The sequence below is a fragment of the Benincasa hispida genome, chromosome 8 (assembly GCF_027475165.1).
Source record: "Benincasa hispida cultivar pf3 chromosome 8, pf3_genome.v1.1, whole genome shotgun sequence".
NCBI lineage: Eukaryota > Viridiplantae > Streptophyta > Magnoliopsida > Cucurbitales > Cucurbitaceae > Benincasa > Benincasa hispida.
This window is the reverse complement of record NC_143485.1, coordinates 28,540,327-28,560,106: the sequence shown is the minus strand read 5'-3', so window position 1 is coordinate 28,560,106 and position 19,780 is coordinate 28,540,327. Positions and strand designations below refer to the sequence as shown.

At 31.6% G+C, this 19,780-nt stretch overlaps 2 protein-coding genes across 2 annotated transcripts; one reads left to right on the top strand and one right to left on the bottom strand.

Moving 5' to 3' along the window:
- Positions 1-9,244: 9,244 nt before the first annotated feature.
- LOC150034486 (putative arabinosyltransferase ARAD1) lies at positions 9,245-13,761 on the top strand. The gene is made up of 3 exons (XM_090316446.1): positions 9,245-10,234; positions 11,998-12,363; positions 13,091-13,761. Exons 1-3 carry the CDS (start codon positions 9,395-9,397, stop codon positions 13,277-13,279), a joined length of 1,395 nt encoding a protein of 464 aa, XP_090172572.1. The 5' UTR covers positions 9,245-9,394; the 3' UTR covers positions 13,280-13,761.
- Positions 13,762-14,915: 1,154 nt separating this feature from the next.
- Positions 14,916-19,410, bottom strand: LOC120083361 (putative arabinosyltransferase ARAD1). Its single transcript, XM_039039092.2, has 3 exons — positions 18,444-19,410; positions 16,314-16,679; positions 14,916-15,586 (listed from the first exon to the last, which is right to left on the bottom strand). Exons 1-3 carry the CDS (start codon positions 19,281-19,283, stop codon positions 15,398-15,400), a joined length of 1,395 nt encoding a protein of 464 aa, XP_038895020.1. The 5' UTR covers positions 19,284-19,410; the 3' UTR covers positions 14,916-15,397.
- Between the last annotated feature and the right edge of the window lie 370 nt (positions 19,411-19,780).

Here is a 19,780-nt window from a genome sequence, read left to right as displayed (position 1 = left end):
CACAATACACAACTTAAGTAAAAAAGTTCAGAGGGGAAACTTACCATGAATTCTCTAAATAGAAGCCCCCCGCTAATTCAAACAAGAAAAGAAATTACTAGACTGCACAACTTGATGTGAGGACGCAATGTAGCTTATGGATACAAAGCTTATACTCTCTCAATAGCACATATTTTATGCAAGTTGAGTTATGCTTATGTTAATATATTAGATTTATTTAGAGTTAAATAGAATTTCTTAGTGGTCTACCTTCTTTAGTTGTAATCACCACCACAAGGTCTTCATTGCTATGATTCTAGCAAGAATCAAACTTATGGAGCCTCCTTGAAAGAAGTAAAGATAAAAAAAGAAAAATCAACTATAGCTTCACTCGATGATATGGGAATTTGCAGAGAGTTTTTCTTCTGTAGGTTTTCAAAAAGTCTAATTGATTATTTTCATACCTCTATAAGGTCTTATTTATAGGAACCTCGTTAGGGCATTCTTGATCAGATATTATATTTTAATATCTTATATTAAAATAAAATATTAATTATTTGAATCATATTCAATTAATTAAAATTTTCTAAATTATATATTTCTTATTTGAATCTTATATAAATTAATTATAATAATGTATTCTAGTACATTAATATTTATATATGATTTTAATTGTTTCTAATACAGTAAATATATTTTCCTTCAATTTAACATATTAATTTGAACATTTTCAAATTTTCTTTCAATACTAATTGATCTTTATTTGTCTGTTATAAGCTAGCAAAAGGACCTCGACCTGCAAATTATAAGCTCCAATGATGCAAAATTAATTAACTAAGCTCTTTAAGCAATCAATCTTCATTCGTTAACTGTGCATTCGTCTATAAACCTATAGTTTCACTCTTATGCATTATAGGACGAGTTGCTTCTATAGATATATAATTATTATAAGTAAGTGGATTCTTTACGAATTATTCATTACTACAACTAGGGCAAATGTCTATTTTACCCTTGTAATTCTTTCATTACCAATGAAACAATTTGTTTATGATCCAATCATAAATCAAGTTTCTTTCAAACCATTAGCCAATGAAAGGGTGGGATCCCATTATTCAAGTCCCAAAATCAACACTTAAGGAAAATACTCATCTACTTTTCTTGTATGGGAATAAGAGAATTCCATCATGTGAAATTACGTTTTTGGCTTCCTATTTAGTCAAGCCCAAAAAATGGTAGACATGTTGAATCGACTACTCAAGCCACTCTCCCCCATACAAATTAAAGGACAAGCCCTCATAGACAGAAGTTCATAACTCACTCAGGATTAAGATCGAATCACATATGATCATCTTATGAAATATTAATCTATTCAATTGACAGATTTATAAAGAGTAGAAAATATTTTGCAATCTAATCTTATACAAACTCATTGTATAGGATGCCTCCACTTATATGTCTTCACATGAACGATTTGGATCTAATCATTTGTAACAATTACAAAGTGAGTCGTACCCATAGCATCACCAAAATAAGACACTCAACCTTATCCTTAAACTATAGCCATTTGATATTATTATTTGAACATGATCTACCTGTATATCAACCACATACTGTTAAGATTACAAATATAATAATCTTGGATTTTTCACAATATTGGATTATGTTATGAAAATACAAAATGAAATAATAACCTATTTTATTAATTAACATGAAAATGTTTATTACAAATCTACGAGTTTTAGGGCAAAAACCCCACAAATAGATCATTGACATATTTGATTTGTTTACAAATTAATTCATCTATTAGATATAAAATTGAATTTTGTGTCGGTTGTAATTAATGTCTCGTTTGATAACAATTTGGATCTCGTTGGGTAACCATTTTGTTTTTTGTTTTTGCTTTGAAAATTAAGTCTATGGACACTACTTCCACCTCCAAATTTCTTCCTTTGTTTATCTAATTTTCACCAACTATTCAAAGAATCAAGCCAAATTTTCTAGAATTAAAAAAATGTAGATTTCAAAAATTTTTTTTTGTTTTTTTGGAATTTGGCTAAGAATTCAACCATTATACTTAAGAAAAATGCAAATCATTATGTGGATGAAATAGACTTAATTTTCAAAACAAAAACAAAAAATCAAAAGATTACCAAACAGGGCCTTGATTTTTTGTTTTTAGTTTTTTAAAATTGTAATTGTTTTCTTCAACTTGTGTACTATGATTTTCATCTTTTAACTAACACTCGAATTCTTAAACAAATTTAAAATAAAAAACAAGTTTTTTTTTTCCAAAATTTGACTTTGTTTGTGACAACACCAAGATAAAAAAACAATTAAAATAATAGATGAAATATTATCTATAAACTTATTTTTTAAAAAAATAATAAATAAAATATTAAATAGATATAAAATTTTCACTTTTACGTCTAAAAGATTTGTAAATTTTCAAAAATATCAGATAATTGAATGAAAAAAATGTATTGATCATTTTCTATCAAATGGATTAAATACTTTTTACTTTGTATTCGACTCGACAAGTCTATTTCGACTTTGAGTTTTTAATTTTATTAAATTGAATGAAGCTAAAATAATTGTTTTATAAGATGAAATTTATTTGTTAGGTTTACTATAAGAGTTGGATGCCATTTGACTTTTATTTATGGGGATCTCTAATTTAAACATGTTGATTTGTGAATGTGGTGGATAGATTAGCAATTCCATGTTTTGATTTTTTTTTTAATCCACTAACCATCGCAATATAATTTATACCATAGTTTCCATAAAAAGATAAATAAATCATACCATATTTCACACATTAGAGTACGAAGAATTAATAGCATTTCTCTATAGATATCCCACATTTTGAGTGGAATCTAAACAAATTTATATAGAGGTTGTTTGGTGTACTGAATTGAGATAAAATATCTAGTTCATATATTTATGTTTGGGATGTAGACTTATTTGGTCTGAGTTTATATGTCTATATTTGAGATGTAGAGTTGAGTTTATATAGTTAAAATATCTAGTGAGTCTTTTGAACTCTAAATAATATGCGTTTATGATTAGTATTTTTGGTTTAAAACTTTTTTATTCAATAATTCTACTATCTTTATTTGAATAAAATATGGATTGTAATTTTTTTTCTTTTAATTTTTAAAACTTTTCTTTCTTTTTTTCTTGGATAATGAACAACAATTAATCCATTACATTTCTTACAGAAATATGGTTAATAAAATGAGAAAACCAAAGAGAAATCAAAACTTTTGATTCCTAATTTTTCTATATGAATTTCATTATCATTTCTTTTTTTTCTTCTTCTTCCTATTGTTGCTTGTATTTTTACTTTGTCATGATTTTTTTTAATTGAATCTCTCTCATCATCTTAGCAACCAATTAGATGTCACCACATTTTTTCAACAATTTCACTTTCAGTTTCTCCATTTTTCAATAATTTTTGCTAAAAAAATGTTCCAGAAAAAAAAATCTTCATTTTATCATTTTTTTTGTTATATGTTGCATACTTTTTGCCTAAATATTCTTAACACTCATTTGATATGTGAATTCAATTAAATAAAATTTTCAAATTTTTACGTATAAATAATATTGCACTTAATGTAGACAAAATACTATTATTTATATAATCAACAACTTTATAACATACTTTAAAATTCATCACTCTTATAATAGTTAGAAATGGTTGTCGAAGTTGATAGTCAAAGATTATTTTCGCTAGAATTTATAGTTAGAGGTAGTTGTCAGAGCCTGAAGTTAGTCGTTAAAGGTGGTGTTAGAGTTGGCCATCAGAGTTTGTCATCAGAGGTGGTTTTCAGAGCCTGTAATTGGTCACACGAAGGTAGTCATCGAAGTTAATCATTGGATATAATTTTCATAAGAGTTTGACAGAGGTAGTTGTCAGAGCCCGAAGTTGGTCGCATGAAGGTGATATTAAATTTGGTTGTCAGAGTTTGCCATCGAAGTGGTTGTCGAAGCTCTGAGTTGGTCGTCGGAGTTGTTCGCTCGATAGTGGTAATCAAAGTTGATCATCGAAAGTGCTTTTCGTCGGAGATGGTTGTCGGAGTTTGTTGTCGGAGGTGGTTGATAAAGCCTAAAATTGGTCATCAGAGTTGGTTGTGCGAAGGTGGTCGTCAAAGTTGTGTCACTGGAGTTCGGAGGTAGTTGTCGGAGTTGGTTGCGCGAAAGTGATCGTCGGAGTTGGTCGTGGAAGTTGTCATCGGAAGTGGTTGTCGGAGCACAAAATTAGTTCTCAGAGTGTGATAGCGATAGTCGTCGACAGTGGTCAATGAGTGGAGCCATTAAAAACAATGGAAGAAGGGAGAGTTGGTAAAATATACCAACTCAACTCCACTAATATTTAAAATTGGTGGGATAAACATTGAGTTGGTATAATATATCTAGGGGTGTACATGGGTTGGTTTGATTGGGTTGAGGGTGTTTTTTGGACCAACCTGAAAATTCGGATTAGTTAGGTTGATAACCCAAAAGACCCAAGTAAATCTCTAACCCAACCCAACCCAACCCAACTCTTAAATTCGAGTTAAGTTGGGTTGGGTTGTCCAGTTATAACTTTTTTTTTTCTTTTTAATTAAAAATATGTAAATTTATATATAACAAATGACTAATAACTAAAACCTCATAAAATTCAAATTTTAAATACCAAATGTTTATGATATTTATTGCAAACTTTAACAAAGACAAATATCATAACAATTTTAAAAGAAAAATATTGAATATTCACACAACACAAAGTAACCAAACTTTAAACAAAGAGAAATATATATATGTATACATGTATATATTTCATTCATATATATAAAATTCGAGTTGGGTTGGATCAATTCAAATTTCTTTTTAGTCAACTCACGACCCAACCTAACTCAACAAAAATAGAAAAAGTTTAACTCAGCCCAACCCAAGAACAGAACGAACCCAACCTTTACATTTTTGGTTGGGTAATTCAGATTGTTCGGATTGTCGGGTTATTTGAACACTCATTTATATCAAATCAACTCAACTCATGTTGGTGAGCCACATACCCCCTAACGTTTATATATATATATATATATATATATATATATTATTATATATATATATAATTGGTTTTAATATAGCCTCTCAAGTGAATTTAAATGATAAAATCATTTTTTCAAAAACAACTTAATAAAGCAAACAATTATTTTAAAAAATGGATTGATTTTTTTAAAGAAACACTTGAGAGAAGATTATAAAAATGACTAAAAAGTGGTTGACAAAAAATCTTTAAAAAAAGCATCATACTTCTTATCAATAGAATCACTTTTTAATGGGATGGGATGAATAAATTTGTTAATAAGAACGCTTAAAAAAGGGAGAAAAAGAACATTTTAAGAAAAAGTACTAAAATAGAAGATTTGATAAACACACCTGTGAAGAAAAATAAAACAAAATAAATAGAGATATCCACGAGACGGAAATAGAGAAGCCTACCCATTCTCATCTTGTATCCTATTTTAATCTTCATCTCCACAAAATTTCACATGGAGATCAAGGGGATTCTCCGTAGGGAAAAAATCTCTGTTTTTTTTTTTTTTTTATAATTTAATTTATTTATTTTTAACCATTTATTATATATTAAATGAGTTATTTTCAATATAATTTTTATTCAAATAAAATATTATAGCATTTTATTATAAAATTAATAATATTTTATATAATTAAATTAATTCCAAAATTTGTAAATGGTTAAATTTAAATATTACAATATTATAGTTTAGCCTTCAATTTATATTTTACAAGTTTAAATATTATAATATTTTTTATCTTAATAATAGGAAAATCTTAAATATTAAAATATTGAAAAAGTTATGATAATTAGAAAATAACTACATTGTCCTACTATGATTTTTAAAAGTATTTTATTATTATTAGCATTATTATTAGTATTATTATCATTATTATTATGTGTTATACTCATCAGGACAGGGTGGGGAATCAGGACGGCATCCCATTCTCCGATCAATTAGGGATTCTCCATCTTGTTCGAGCCAAGCCCCATAAAGTCCCAACTCCCATGGGGAGAATGGACATCTCTAAAAATAAGTGTATCCAATTTTAAAGGTGAGATGTTTGAATTATTTCATTCACTTGGTGAGTTAAAAAGATAAAATAAATGGCTATCTATTTAAAATTTACAAAGTTAATCGAAATAGAATTTGTCATAGGTAACAATTTAAGAATGTCGTATTGCAACCTTGTCTCCTACATTTAAGATTTTGCAAAAATAGCAAAGCTTTTTGTTTTGATATTTTACTTTTTTTTGTTATTCTAAAATTACCCTATTTAACAAACTGAAATCATAATCCTGTGGGTTACTAATTTTCTCCCACCAACAAAAATCTCGTCATCACAAGAACAAGATACGATTAAGGGTCCGTTTAGATTGATTTAAGAAAAAAATGTTTTTCAAAAAAATTATTTTTATTTAAACGAAAATAGATTAAAAAATATTTAAAAAACTATTTTAAATGGTTGTCAAATTTTCTAATTTTTTTAAATGATTTATTTTTTAAATTAAATACTTAAAAATGTATTAAACACGTGCTAAATTTTATTAGGCGGGTGTTCAATATTTCGACAATTTTATGAATGATACAGCAAAACTCCATTGTGGGCTTTGATATGACTCCTTTTAATGCTCCACCGCAAATAATATCATCATTTTTACCCAGTTTATTTTCAATAATTTACCAAATATCTCAGTCAAAGTTTGTGCAAAGTAAATTTTTTCTGGCTGTTTTCTTTCTTAAAAAGTATCAATTTTCGATTATAGATTCACTTTATCTTTCAAAAAGTATTGACACTATATTCATTTGTAACATTTTCATTACACTTAATAGCATATCAATGATAATATTAATATACTATATATTAATGATATTAATTTCTTCTATTATTTATAGATAGATAAGTGGTGTATTTAAATAGTCATTGCATATTAAATGTATGGAGAATGTATCTACTTAATATAAAGTATTTATAATTCATTTTTAACACATAATATCATCTCTCAAATATGATAATAACTAAAGAAAAATATTTAAAAGTCAGTAATTACATCTCAAGTACATCAATAGTATAAACGTGTGTATTATTATAAAGTATATCAACAACATATTAGTCATGTGTATCAACTGTATAAACATGATGTATCTCATTATAAAGCATACGGCAATATGTCAGTCGAGTATATCAGCAATATAAACAAGTGTATCATTATAAAATATATTAATAATATGTTAATCAAGTGCATCAACAATATAAATGTGTGTATCATTATAAACTATATCAACAATATATTAATCAAATGTATCGTAGTATAAACATGATATAAACATGTATCATTATAAATTGCATCAACAATATATTAATTAAGTGTATTAACATGTAAACAAGTATATCATTATAAAGTATATTGATAATATATTAGTAAAATTTATTCACAATTTCATGATAAAATGTATCAACAATATGTTAGTCAAGTGTATCAACAATATGAATGCATGTATATCAACAGTATGTTAGTAGATCAATTTACAGTTTTATTGTAAAGGATATCAACGGTATGTTAGTCAACTGTATCAACAATATAAATGAGTGCATCATTATAAAGTATATTAACAGAATATTAATAAAATTTATCAGTAGTATAAACATTTATATCATTCAAAAACTATGTTAACAGTATATCAATATTATATCTCAGCATTAGTTATCAATAATGGTACATTTTTTTTTCTTTAAATTAATTAGTTGAAAAATATTGGACTTACTTCAAATAAATTGGTTAGATTATTATTATTATTATTATTTATTTATTTTTAAAAAAATCAAATCAATTGTGAAGAGGAAAGAAGGAAAAATTGGGATGAAATAAAATCCTAAATTTTAGGAAATTGTGCCGTGAACAGCAGGATAATGTAGTGGTGGACATTTCTTTTCTGTGCTGGGTTGAATTTTGTTATTTTTGTAAACATAAAAAGTGTGGGTTATGGACTTAATTATCCTAACCTGTTTTGCCATTTATGCAAGTAATCCTAATAAAAAATAATTTTAAAACTCACAAAATACTAAGAAAAATGGTAAAATTATAAGTTTAGTTTCTAAACTTTGAGATTTGTATTTGTTTAATTTCTAAACTTTATAAAATATCTAATATATTATTAAACTTTCAATTTAGTGATTAATAGGTTGGAACAAATTTACGATTTTATTTTAAGAATTAAATAATATATTAGATAAAAATTTAAGGAAACCCACGTGAGCATGTTTATTGTTTAGCTCACAAGTTATGGCAAAATATAATTAATTTCACAACCTAACATTTCTTTTTTCAAAAAAACAAGTGGATATTACATAAACTGAAAAAATAAAAAAGAAATAAGTATTTTCCATTATTATTGTTATAATATATATTTTGAAATCGGTTGTTTTTAAATATAGAAAATGATTGAAAATATTTTTAAATATAGTAGAATTCTACCAATAATAAAAATAATAGATAGCAATCAATATCAGAGTGATATTTTGTTATATTTGAAAATAGAAAAAAAAACACATTTTTAGTCCTTAAATTTTTAAGAATAGTTGGTCCTTTTAATTTAAACAATTTAGTCCATCTTTTTAAAAAATAGGTTTAAAAGGTCCCTATAATGATTAAGTATTTTTTATATTATTAAAATATTTTTAAATTAGAAAAAATTGAAAAAAAAAAAAAAAAAAAAGCCTTTCTCCCCTTTCTCTCACTTCTCTCCCCTCAATCCCCTCCCTCAACCTCCCACCATTCCCTCCCAATCTAAGAAAAAATAACATTCATGTTCAAGCATCAAAATTCTTTCTTCTTCTTCCCCTTGAGTCTGTGTTCAATCCAAACATATGATAAAGCCAACAAATAATTTCTAATTTTTTTTAATTTAAAAATATTTTAATAATATAAAAATACTTAATTTATAATAGGGATCTTTTAAATCTATTTTTCAAAATTGAAGAATTAATGTTAAATTGAAATTATAGGGACCAATTGCATCTATTCTTGAAATTAAAAAGATATTTTTTTACTTGAAAATATTTTCAAAAAATTTTGACATTTAAAAAACTACCCATTTAAAAAGATATTCCAAATTTTATCATATTTCTGATATTTCCGAAGTTGACAGAAATCACGAGATAAGAGGGAAAAGGAAAAGATATATTGAATTTTCAAAATTATATTTTCCACTCGCAGACAATCGAAGGTGTTCTTCACGCGCTTTACTATATTCCGCCATTAAAGCCTGGAAGAACCTGCTATTTAGTCTTCCTCAGTTTCTTCCTTCTTTGGTTCTACAAAATTCTCAAACTCAGCTTCGATTTCTCCCCAACAATGGCGCGAAAATCTTCTCTCCTCAAGCGAACCCTAGCTTCTCTCTGCTTTATTCTCGCCCTATATGCCATCGTCAACACCTTCATCAGCTCCACAGCCACTCTCAAGCTCGACCGCTCCTTCCCCTTCAGCACTGCCAATTCCGTCATGGTCTCCGACGAATTTGGTTCCCAAGACACTGATCTCCTCAATACTTCCGGGAAATCCGTCTCTCCGGTCAAGATTTACCTCTACGATGTCCCCACCAGGTTTACGTACGGTGTAATTGAGAATCACGGCATAGCTCGCGGAGGAAAATCCGTCGCTAAAGTCACGGACCTTAAGTATCCAGGCCATCAGCATATGGCGGAGTGGTTTCTCTTCACGGATCTGCTTCGACCGGAGTCGGAGCGGATTGGGTCTGCTGTGGTTAGGGTGTTCGATCCGGAGGAAGCGGATTTGTTTTATGTACCGTTCTTCTCGTCCTTAAGCTTGATTGTCAACCCTATCCGACCTGCAACAGGGCCGGATCAGCAGCAGCGGAAGCTTGTGTACAGTGATGAGGAGACGCAGGATGCTTTCATGGAGTGGTTGGAGAAGCAGGAGTACTGGAAGCGGAACAATGGGCGGGATCACGTCATTATAGCTCAGGACCCGAATGCATTATACAGGGTAATTGATAGGGTTAAGAACAGTATACTGCTCGTTTCGGATTTCGGGCGGTTGAGGGCTGACCAAGCCTCGCTAGTTAAGGACGTGATTTTACCATACTCACATAGGATCAATACTTATAATGGTGACATTGGAGTTGAGAATCGCAAGACTTTATTGTTCTTCATGGGCAATCGATACCGTAAAGAGGTATATTTATGCAATGTCTTGAAATTAACAATGGATGTTGTTAAGGATTCATCTATCATTGTTCCTTTTAGCTTTCTGTTTGTTATTATGCATTAGCTTTATGGTTTAGAAAGTTGTGAAGAATTGCATGGTTGATCCTCATGGGGAGGGAATTGCATGTCTGAAAGAAACTTGTGTGGTAAGATGACAAACTCTTAGTAGACGTTGGATGTAACCTTTTAGGATTAAGCTCTAGAACACTGCAGCTGGTCCCACTAAAAGTTGGCAGTAGAAGTTTTCATCTGTTCTTTCAAGGTTCCTTCAATTTTACTGTTAGCTGACAAGGACAGTGAATTGAGGGCCCTTAGTTCAATTACGTTTAGGATATGATGGTTATACATTCCAGGACCAACTCTAGGGCGTTATTTATTCTTGAGTTCCTCCCTACCTGCACATGATAACATGGATTTACTTGTGATTATTTATTTATTTGATAGGATTTTTTAGGGGTAGGAATTTTTTTTTTACCTTTTTAATCATATGGGATTTGAAATTGATTTTCTTCTTTTTTTGCAATCAGTGTCTTAGTTTGCTAACATAAACACAACTAGTAGTGCTGAACTATTGATAGACCTTATGGCAATTGATGTAGGAAAGGAAACTCAGGTATCTATATAATAGATGAACCTAGACTTGAATGGATGAACCGTCTTTAAATTTCAACTTTTTCTTCCTCTTGACGAGTCGATTCACAGTAGTTAATTCAATTTTGTCTTCCAATTTGACATATAGAGTTAATCTGCATATTAGCTATTACAAGAAAGAGTTTCATCTAGCTAAAGTTACATGAGAGGCTGGCCTCTACTAGTTTACAACCTAAGGTATAACTAAATCTAAAGATTTAAATATTCCATAACCCTTTACTCTAACCCGAACAATCTCAATACCCTACTCTATTAACCCGAACAATCTCAATACCCTACTCTATTAACCCAAACAATCTCAATACCCTACTCTATTCTCCAAATGCTCACATTTCTTTTGAACTGAAGTATCTAAAGGCAGCTAAGACTCAACACTTCAAAAAATTCACTCTCGTCTTGGGAGCTCTATTACCAAGCATATCCCGATGCATGAGGAAGAGAAAAAAAAAAAAAAAATTAACGCACTTGAATCCTTGCAAAACAAAAAAAAAAAAGGAAAAAAAATCAACTTCAAGTTCATGAAGAATCACTTATGCACAATCGATCATTAAGTTCACCCTAATTGATTATCCTTCAAGCTCTGGACTATTTTTCTTACACTGGTTATAGGTAGAAGAAACCAGAGTTTATCACTCTATTATTCTAATTTTGCTTCCGTTGCTCATTACATGTTATGAATGTCATTGTAACTCATGTTCCTAGGCCTAGTTTATGATTTCATAATATGTGTTGGCATTAATGTAGAAACGCAAGCCTAGCCTGCACCACAACAATGTTTCTTTTGTTACAATTATTTACGGGTGTTATTTATTTATTTATTTATTTTCTTTCTTTTTAGAGATTATAGTTACAAATCTTCTCTTTGGAGTTCTCTTTCCATAAAATTTTGCACATATGACACTTTTTCTTTTAATCGGAGGAATTTTCAGTAGTTCCCTTGGCCTCTTTCAAGTTGATGCCTTATCACCCTCTGTACTTTTTTAGTCTTGTTAATATTGTGTGTAGTTTCCTATTAAATGAAAAGAAAAAGTTGAGATCATAACTGATTTGTTTGCTGGTGATTCTATCGTGTGTTTATAGGGAGGAAAGATACGTGATATGCTTTTCAATATACTTGAGGAGGAACAGGATGTCATAATCAAACATGGAACACAATCACGAGAAAGTCGGCGTGCTGCTACACATGGGATGCATACATCTAAGTTCTGCTTGAATCCAGCTGGTGACACTCCCTCTGCATGTCGACTTTTTGATTCTGTAGTAAGCTTATGTGTACCAGTGATTGTCAGTGATAGTATTGAGCTGCCTTTTGAAGATGTTATAGATTACTCCAAGATTGCAGTATTTTTTGATTCGGTTTCTGCTGTGAAGCCTAGGTTTCTAATTTCAAAGCTGAGGAGAATATCTAAAGAGAGGATTTTGGAGTATCAGAGAGAAATGAAAGAGGTTAGTACTATGTGTGATAACTTCTTTTCTTCCCATAAACTTTTATATGTTAAATGATCATAAAACCCCAAAAGCTTAAGTAGATGAGTTAGGGTAAATTTAATCTTATATCTATATTTTTAACACTTCTCACTTGAAAATTTATTAAAAGTCCAGCAAATGGAAATCAATATTAGTTGAGGAGTAAATGACATTATAGGAGTTTGAAAATTGGACCTCTTACTTTGATATCATATTAAATTGGATAGAATAATAATATTCTATTGTATTACTATCTGCAACTTAGGTCTCCATATATAGGAGAAAGACCCACCCTATCATAAGGAGAAAAAATGAAGGTAATAAATACTAAACAATATTGACAACTAATATGTACACAAAGATTCCAACAGTTTCAAGTCATTCTACTTCTGTTAGTGCTGTCTGTCTCTCTTTTGTGTGTGTTTCGTTTTAAACCTTTATCCAAATGGGTACAAATAGTGCTGACTAATAAGAGATTCTTTTTCCCTTGTTAATCCAATCTGGCTGTATTTTTTATTTGTTTTTTTCTTTAAAACTAAACACTTGACAATTTAAACTATGAAAACTTGCTTGAAACATGAACAGAGAAGTTACAATGTGTTACTTCGAATAAATAGTCATGCAGAAATTGTTTCTTCATCAAAAAAAGAAATAACTAACTCATACGTATTAATAAAGTTTCCTCTATTGGATGCATGTTACTCAGGTAAAGAGGTACTTTGAGTATACAGACTCAAATGGCACAGTGAACGAAATATGGCGCCAAGTCTCACAGAAGTTACCTCTAATTAAGCTAATGATTAATCGTGAAAAGAGGGTCATTCATAGAGATGGTGACGAACCAGACTGCTCTTGTCTCTGTTCAAACCAAACTGGCATCAGGGCCAGACTATAACTCTTTATTTATGCATTTCTGGAGAATCCGTGAACAATGTTTGATATAAGCGGCAGGCCAGCTCCAAGACTTCCGAGTTGGAGGAAATTGAGGATGAAGTTATATGTCTTACTAGTTCCAACCTTGAGATGCCCATATTCCTCAGCTCAGCTTGCTTTTTCTTCTAACCAGGCAGGTAGAGGTTGCCATATTTATACGCCTTTTTCACTTATTACTACTCTCTATTCTTTACTGTTGAGATGGTTATGTAGAACTGACATAGCCATGCATAATCTGGTAATATTTGTAATTATATTTTTTTTCCATTTTTGGTGCATTGTACAGAATAAGGGTCTGTGATCCTTCCATATTCAACTGAAGTTTTTCTTCATTTTTCCTTAGCTGTTGTAGGCTTGAGATAGACATTGGGACATTAGAAACATGTCCAATGAGCAGGTGGTCTTTTTTTACTTGGTAAATTTGTATTGTAGATTATGTCTAAACTCTCTCTGTCTCTCTCTCAATGTTTTTGGTGGTGATGTTGGTAGCTGAAAGGAGATTCTTGAGTGAATGGAAGGCCTTTTTCTTTTTTTGACATATCCCAAACTTTCATAGGGGCAATTTTTATATTCATTCAATGAATGCATACTATGTAGTTTTGTAGTTGCTAATTATTGAAGCAATATGATGCGAAAGATAGATAGGGGAACACAAGGCAAAATCAAGCTCTGAAATTCATGGGTAGGGTCTGTTTGAAATGACTTTTTGATTTTGATTTTCTTGTTAGGGAGAAAACTAACATTCTGGTTGGTTGTTAATTGTTCCCAAAAATGATCGATATCTTGAACTTCATTCTCTTCTTATAACCTTTTTAACCCATCACCTTTAATTTCACTCTTCAATCATAGGGGAGGCCTCGACCATGTCTTTGGGTTCCTCAACGAATAGACCTCATATTTTACCCATTTTGATTGAAATTCATTTCTCAGCCATTGGAGTAGGCAATTTGGCTGTATCTGACTCTCATTCTCTCCTTTCAATCACTTTGCATTGGATATTTGCCTGATAGACAAAGTTAAATTTAACTTTGTCTATCAGGCAAATATCCAATGCAAAGTGATTGAAAGGAGAGAATGAGAGTCAGATACAGCCAAATTGCCTACTCCAATGGCTGAGAAATGAATTTCAATCAAAATGGGTAAAATATGAGGTCTATTCGTTGAGGAACCCAAAGACATGGTCGAGGCCTCCCCTATGATTGAAGAGTGAAATTAAAGGTGATGGGTTAAAAAGGTTATAAGAAGAGAATGAAGTTCAAGATATCGATCATTTTTGGGAACAATTAACAACCAACCAGAATGTTAGTTTTCTCCCTAACAAGAAAATCAAAATCAAAAAGTCATTTCAAACAGACCCTACCCATGAATTTCAGAGCTTGATTTTGCCTTGTGTTCCCCTATCTATCTTTCGCATCATATTGCTTCAATAATTAGCAACTACAAAACTACATAGTATGCATTCATTGAATGAATATAAAAATTGCCCCTATGAAAGTTTGGGATATGTCAAAAAAAGAAAAAGGCCTTCCATTCACTCAAGAATCTCCTTTCAGCTACCAACATCACCACCAAAAACATTGAGAGAGAGACAGAGAGAGTTTAGACATAATCTACAATACAAATTTACCAAGTAAAAAAAGACCACCTGCTCATTGGACATGTTTCTAATGTCCCAATGTCTATCTCAAGCCTACAACAGCTAAGGAAAAATGAAGAAAAACTTCAGTTGAATATGGAAGGATCACAGACCCTTATTCTGTACAATGCACCAAAAATGGAAAAAAAATATAATTACAAATATTACCAGATTATGCATGGCTATGTCAGTTCTACATAACCATCTCAACAGTAAAGAATAGAGAGTAGTAATAAGTGAAAAAGGCGTATAAATATGGCAACCTCTACCTGCCTGGTTAGAAGAAAAAGCAAGCTGAGCTGAGGAATATGGGCATCTCAAGGTTGGAACTAGTAAGACATATAACTTCATCCTCAATTTCCTCCAACTCGGAAGTCTTGGAGCTGGCCTGCCGCTTATATCAAACATTGTTCACGGATTCTCCAGAAATGCATAAATAAAGAGTTATAGTCTGGCCCTGATGCCAGTTTGGTTTGAACAGAGACAAGAGCAGTCTGGTTCGTCACCATCTCTATGAATGACCCTCTTTTCACGATTAATCATTAGCTTAATTAGAGGTAACTTCTGTGAGACTTGGCGCCATATTTCGTTCACTGTGCCATTTGAGTCTGTATACTCAAAGTACCTCTTTACCTGAGTAACATGCATCCAATAGAGGAAACTTTATTAATACGTATGAGTTAGTTATTTCTTTTTTTGATGAAGAAACAATTTCTGCATGACTATTTATTCGAAGTAACACATTGTAACTTCTCTGTTCATGTTTCAAGCAAGTTTTCATAGTTTAAATTGTCAAGTGTTTAGTTTTAAAGAAAAAAACAAATAAAAAATACAGCCAGATTGGATTAACAAGGGAAAAAGAATCTCTTATTAGTCAGCACTATTTGTACCCATTTGGATAAAGGTTTAAAACGAAACACACACAAAAGAGAGACAGACAGCACTAACAGAAGTAGAATGACTTGAAACTGTTGGAATCTTTGTGTACATATTAGTTGTCAATATTGTTTAGTATTTATTACCTTCATTTTTTCTCCTTATGATAGGGTGGGTCTTTCTCCTATATATGGAGACCTAAGTTGCAGATAGTAATACAATAGAATATTATTATTCTATCCAATTTAATATGATATCAAAGTAAGAGGTCCAATTTTCAAACTCCTATAATGTCATTTACTCCTCAACTAATATTGATTTCCATTTGCTGGACTTTTAATAAATTTTCAAGTGAGAAGTGTTAAAAATATAGATATAAGATTAAATTTACCCTAACTCATCTACTTAAGCTTTTGGGGTTTTATGATCATTTAACATATAAAAGTTTATGGGAAGAAAAGAAGTTATCACACATAGTACTAACCTCTTTCATTTCTCTCTGATACTCCAAAATCCTCTCTTTAGATATTCTCCTCAGCTTTGAAATTAGAAACCTAGGCTTCACAGCAGAAACCGAATCAAAAAATACTGCAATCTTGGAGTAATCTATAACATCTTCAAAAGGCAGCTCAATACTATCACTGACAATCACTGGTACACATAAGCTTACTACAGAATCAAAAAGTCGACATGCAGAGGGAGTGTCACCAGCTGGATTCAAGCAGAACTTAGATGTATGCATCCCATGTGTAGCAGCACGCCGACTTTCTCGTGATTGTGTTCCATGTTTGATTATGACATCCTGTTCCTCCTCAAGTATATTGAAAAGCATATCACGTATCTTTCCTCCCTATAAACACACGATAGAATCACCAGCAAACAAATCAGTTATGATCTCAACTTTTTCTTTTCATTTAATAGGAAACTACACACAATATTAACAAGACTAAAAAAGTACAGAGGGTGATAAGGCATCAACTTGAAAGAGGCCAAGGGAACTACTGAAAATTCCTCCGATTAAAAGAAAAAGTGTCATATGTGCAAAATTTTATGGAAAGAGAACTCCAAAGAGAAGATTTGTAACTATAATCTCTAAAAAGAAAGAAAATAAATAAATAAATAAATAACACCCGTAAATAATTGTAACAAAAGAAACATTGTTGTGGTGCAGGCTAGGCTTGCGTTTCTACATTAATGCCAACACATATTATGAAATCATAAACTAGGCCTAGGAACATGAGTTACAATGACATTCATAACATGTAATGAGCAACGGAAGCAAAATTAGAATAATAGAGTGATAAACTCTGGTTTCTTCTACCTATAACCAGTGTAAGAAAAATAGTCCAGAGCTTGAAGGATAATCAATTAGGGTGAACTTAATGATCGATTGTGCATAAGTGATTCTTCATGAACTTGAAGTTGATTTTTTTTCCTTTTTTTTTTTTGTTTTGCAAGGATTCAAGTGCGTTAATTTTTTTTTTTTTTTTCTCTTCCTCATGCATCGGGATATGCTTGGTAATAGAGCTCCCAAGACGAGAGTGAATTTTTTGAAGTGTTGAGTCTTAGCTGCCTTTAGATACTTCAGTTCAAAAGAAATGTGAGCATTTGGAGAATAGAGTAGGGTATTGAGATTGTTTGGGTTAATAGAGTAGGGTATTGAGATTGTTCGGGTTAATAGAGTAGGGTATTGAGATTGTTCGGGTTAGAGTAAAGGGTTATGGAATATTTAAATCTTTAGATTTAGTTATACCTTAGGTTGTAAACTAGTAGAGGCCAGCCTCTCATGTAACTTTAGCTAGATGAAACTCTTTCTTGTAATAGCTAATATGCAGATTAACTCTATATGTCAAATTGGAAGACAAAATTGAATTAACTACTGTGAATCGACTCGTCAAGAGGAAGAAAAAGTTGAAATTTAAAGACGGTTCATCCATTCAAGTCTAGGTTCATCTATTATATAGATACCTGAGTTTCCTTTCCTACATCAATTGCCATAAGGTCTATCAATAGTTCAGCACTACTAGTTGTGTTTATGTTAGCAAACTAAGACACTGATTGCAAAAAAAGAAAGAAAATCAATTTCAAATCCCATATGATTAAAAAGGTAAAAAAAAAATTCCTACCCCTAAAAAATCCTATCAAATAAATAAATAATCACAAGTAAATCCATGTTATCATGTGCAGGTAGGGAGGAACTCAAGAATAAATAACGCCCTAGAGTTGGTCCTGGAATGTATAACCATCATATCCTAAACGTAATTGAACTAAGGGCCCTCAATTCACTGTCCTTGTCAGCTAACAGTAAAATTGAAGGAACCTTGAAAGAACAGATGAAAACTTCTACTGCCAACTTTTAGTGGGACCAGCTGCAGTGTTCTAGAGCTTAATCCTAAAAGGTTACATCCAACGTCTACTAAGAGTTTGTCATCTTACCACACAAGTTTCTTTCAGACATGCAATTCCCTCCCCATGAGGATCAACCATGCAATTCTTCACAACTTTCTAAACCATAAAGCTAATGCATAATAACAAACAGAAAGCTAAAAGGAACAATGATAGATGAATCCTTAACAACATCCATTGTTAATTTCAAGACATTGCATAAATATACCTCTTTACGGTATCGATTGCCCATGAAGAACAATAAAGTCTTGCGATTCTCAACTCCAATGTCACCATTATAAGTATTGATCCTATGTGAGTATGGTAAAATCACGTCCTTAACTAGCGAGGCTTGGTCAGCCCTCAACCGCCCGAAATCCGAAACGAGCAGTATACTGTTCTTAACCCTATCAATTACCCTGTATAATGCATTCGGGTCCTGAGCTATAATGACGTGATCCCGCCCATTGTTCCGCTTCCAGTACTCCTGCTTCTCCAACCACTCCATGAAAGCATCCTGCGTCTCCTCATCACTGTACACAAGCTTCCGCTGCTGCTGATCCGGCCCTGTTGCAGGTCGGATAGGGTTGACAATCAAGCTTAAGGACGAGAAGAACGGTACATAAAACAAATCCGCTTCCTCCGGATCGAACACCCTAACCACAGCAGACCCAATCCGCTCCGACTCCGGTCGAAGCAGATCCGTGAAGAGAAACCACTCCGCCATATGCTGATGGCCTGGATACTTAAGGTCCGTGACTTTAGCGACGGATTTTCCTCCGCGAGCTATGCCGTGATTCTCAATTACACCGTACGTAAACCTGGTGGGGACATCGTAGAGGTAAATCTTGACCGGAGAGACGGATTTCCCGGAAGTATTGAGGAGATCAGTGTCTTGGGAACCAAATTCGTCGGAGACCATGACGGAATTGGCAGTGCTGAAGGGGAAGGAGCGGTCGAGCTTGAGAGTGGCTGTGGAGCTGATGAAGGTGTTGACGATGGCATATAGGGCGAGAATAAAGCAGAGAGAAGCTAGGGTTCGCTTGAGGAGAGAAGATTTTCGCGCCATTGTTGGGGAGAAATCGAAGCTGAGTTTGAGAATTTTGTAGAACCAAAGAAGGAAGAAACTGAGGAAGACTAAATAGCAGGTTCTTCCAGGCTTTAATGGCGGAATATAGTAAAGCGCGTGAAGAACACCTTCGATTGTCTGCGAGTGGAAAATATAATTTTGAAAATTCAATATATCTTTTCCTTTTCCCTCTTATCTCGTGATTTCTGTCAACTTCGGAAATATCAGAAATATGATAAAATTTGGAATATCTTTTTAAATGGGTAGTTTTTTAAATGTCAAAATTTTTGAAAATATTTTCAAGTAAAAAAATATCTTTTTAATTTCAAGAATAGATGCAATTGGTCCCTATAATTTCAATTTAACATTAATTCTTCAATTTTGAAAAATAGATTTAAAAGATCCCTATTATAATAATTAAGTATTTTTATATTATTAAAATATTTTTAAATTAAAAAAAATTAGAAATTATTTGTTGGCTTTATCATATGTTTGGA

Coding starts and splice junctions, on each gene's coding strand:
- LOC120083361 (XM_039039092.2), bottom strand. CDS start 19,283: ATGGCGCGAAAATCTTCTCTCCTCAAGCGAACCCTAGCTTCTCTCTGC. Junction 16,680..18,443: donor GCAATCGATACCGTAAAGAG/GTATATTTATGC, acceptor GTGTGTTTATAG/GGAGGAAAGATACGTGATAT. Junction 15,587..16,313: donor ATCAGAGAGAAATGAAAGAG/GTTAGTACTATG, acceptor CATGTTACTCAG/GTAAAGAGGTACTTTGAGTA.
- LOC150034486 (XM_090316446.1), top strand. CDS start 9,395: ATGGCGCGAAAATCTTCTCTCCTCAAGCGAACCCTAGCTTCTCTCTGC. Junction 10,235..11,997: donor GCAATCGATACCGTAAAGAG/GTATATTTATGC, acceptor GTGTGTTTATAG/GGAGGAAAGATACGTGATAT. Junction 12,364..13,090: donor ATCAGAGAGAAATGAAAGAG/GTTAGTACTATG, acceptor CATGTTACTCAG/GTAAAGAGGTACTTTGAGTA.